The sequence below is a fragment of the Gordionus sp. m RMFG-2023 genome, chromosome 1 (assembly GCF_954871325.1).
Source record: "Gordionus sp. m RMFG-2023 chromosome 1, tfGorSpeb1-WG-v2, whole genome shotgun sequence".
NCBI classification, from domain to species: domain Eukaryota; kingdom Metazoa; phylum Nematomorpha; class Gordioida; order Chordodea; family Parachordodidae; genus Gordionus; species Gordionus sp. m RMFG-2023.
Window position 1 is genome coordinate 89,211,295 of NC_088775.1, and position 2,321 is coordinate 89,213,615.

The following is a 2,321-nucleotide window of genomic DNA, read 5'->3' on the forward strand; positions in this document are numbered from 1 at the left end:
TGATCTTCCTAAATTTGATCTCCATGATGAGCTGACTCATTGTAAATTAGTGCGGTTTTTTATAAACTTTATTCCCCATTATTTAGACCTAACAATTCTTTAATGCTGTAGTGGCTAAAATAATAAATAATTTTAATAAATTCTTTATTAATTTGTAAGATTTCTATTCTACTCTATAGATCCTAATAATTTTTTTTTTACTCTTCGAGTTTCCAATGCTCCAACATAGGAACACGAATAATAGAATAGATTATTTAAATAATAATAAATAACGGAAACAAAATAATGTGTAAACAAGAAAAAAATATATAAAAATTTTACTAATTTTAGCTACTCAGATGGTTCAAAAATTTTAAACTAAAATACTAAATAGGAAATGCCACGTATCAAAGAAAAGGGGGATAATTTAGCCATCCGCAAGGTCGGTTTGATCTACCCCCCTGCTTGAGTTCCAAATTTAGGTAAGCCTAATTTTTTTAAAAATTTCAGGTCGGGCCTAATAATATTTAAGGCCCGATGGTAGATCCATAATCGAAACATTGGACAGCAACAAGAAATTTTTTAAAAAATGTGTAAATTCATGTTATGAAAATTACGAAACCATTTAAATTATGTCTAAATGACCCGTATCTTAACCCGTGATCACCGAATAAGAAGATAAAAGTATTCTTTAAGCGATGACTCTCTATAAGTTCGTTAAAATAATTATACAAAAGTCCATCTACGTCATCTAGTCCCTGTAGTTGCGAGTGGGTGTATCTAGTTAAAAAGTTAAAATTAAAATATGGTTGATCTGATTCTTCCAGTTCCTGAATCAATCCTTTCGAATAATCCAGCAACATTTCTACCTCATTTTTGCCATACACACAACAATATTCTTCGGATGACAGTCGTCGCATAGTTTTTTCTAATTCCAGTGTAAACGGTCTGAAATAGAAATGAGAAGGGGATTTATAAAATCCGTATTTCTCAAAATTGTAAGTTGACCAATAGGGTTCGTCCTCTAAGTAAATGGTAGAATAACCATGTTTCTCGTATTGCCGCCATATCATGCTGATATTATCGAAATAGGTGTGCTCATCGCTAGGAATTTCCCGCGTAAATTTTCCGGTTAGGAGTGCGTTTAAATTCGGATACGTATTTTCTCCTATCTTAGCGTAGCCCTTGAATGTAAATACTTTTTTTCTTTTGCGTCTCAAGTATTCGTAGGTTTTGAGCAAACTTCTCTCAAAATTCTTATTCGATGTAGATTCTATCCCCATAAGTAATACGTTAAACTTGCGTACCGCTTCAATAACTTTATTGTTAGATCGTTGGGACATCACGTAACGAGACACTGATTCTCGGGGAACTGTGTGCACGTATTGATAAATTACCGACTTGTCACTATGGAAACATCTGACCCGTATGAATATATCGAAATTCTGATTGACATCATTTCGCTTTCGAAAAGAAGTCGAATTTAAATGAATAGTAGTGTCGTATTTAAACTTGACAGATTTTGTGAGAGTAATGCTGTCATCCGGATTGTCCGATTTTATGTCCCTCAATATTCGTTGGTATTTGCAATTTTTAAAATCGTCATCGCCACCATAATAAAGCCGTAAGGCGGTTAAATTTACCCTCATATTGAAAGAATAAACGTGTTCGTTTTCCGACTTTTCCTGCTTTCTACCCGAGTCAATGTATGTCAAAGGAACTGTCTTGCCGGGTACACATTCTAACCTCATATTCAGTTCTTCGGGTTCTGGATACTGTATATCAGAAGAATTTAATTTTAATATTTTGCAATGAGGTAGAACTAGTTCGTAATCCGTAAATTCTTTCGTCATTGAATGTCGAGTCGCAATATTAGACGAATTCGAATTCGAGTGATCAGTTTTTGGATATGTCAGAATCGTCGATATTTCGCGTTTCAAATACGAAGCGTAATAATAGTTAATGAAATAACACGTAAATATTGTCACGATTATAAAAATCCATATTCTTTTGATAAGGTCAGTCATTTGGGTTTATCATATAAGGGCTTATATAATAATGCTCAATTACTAGGGTAGAAGAGTTATTTAAAAATAATTAATAAATCTATACATAAATATATATATATACATATTTAATTAACCCCCCACCCCTTACCTTACCCATATTGAATGAAATAATATTAAATTTAACAAATTATACCTATTTTTTTGTTTGTTTACATATTATTTGTTTATTGCGACGTATTTCAAATTTTCAAGTTGTTTCTCGGTAATTTTGTATACTTATAGTGATTCCTTATATAAAATTATAGTAATTTCTTATATGACTACGTGGAATAT

At 32.0% G+C, this 2,321-nt stretch overlaps 1 protein-coding gene across 1 annotated transcript; it reads right to left on the bottom strand.

The window, feature by feature from the left end:
* Nucleotides 1–578: 578 nt before the first annotated feature.
* On the bottom strand, nt 579–2,006 carry LOC135930910 (uncharacterized). The gene has a single exon (XM_065467710.1). It carries the CDS (start codon nt 2,004–2,006, stop codon nt 579–581), a length of 1,428 nt encoding a protein of 475 aa, XP_065323782.1.
* Between the last annotated feature and the right edge of the window lie 315 nt (nt 2,007–2,321).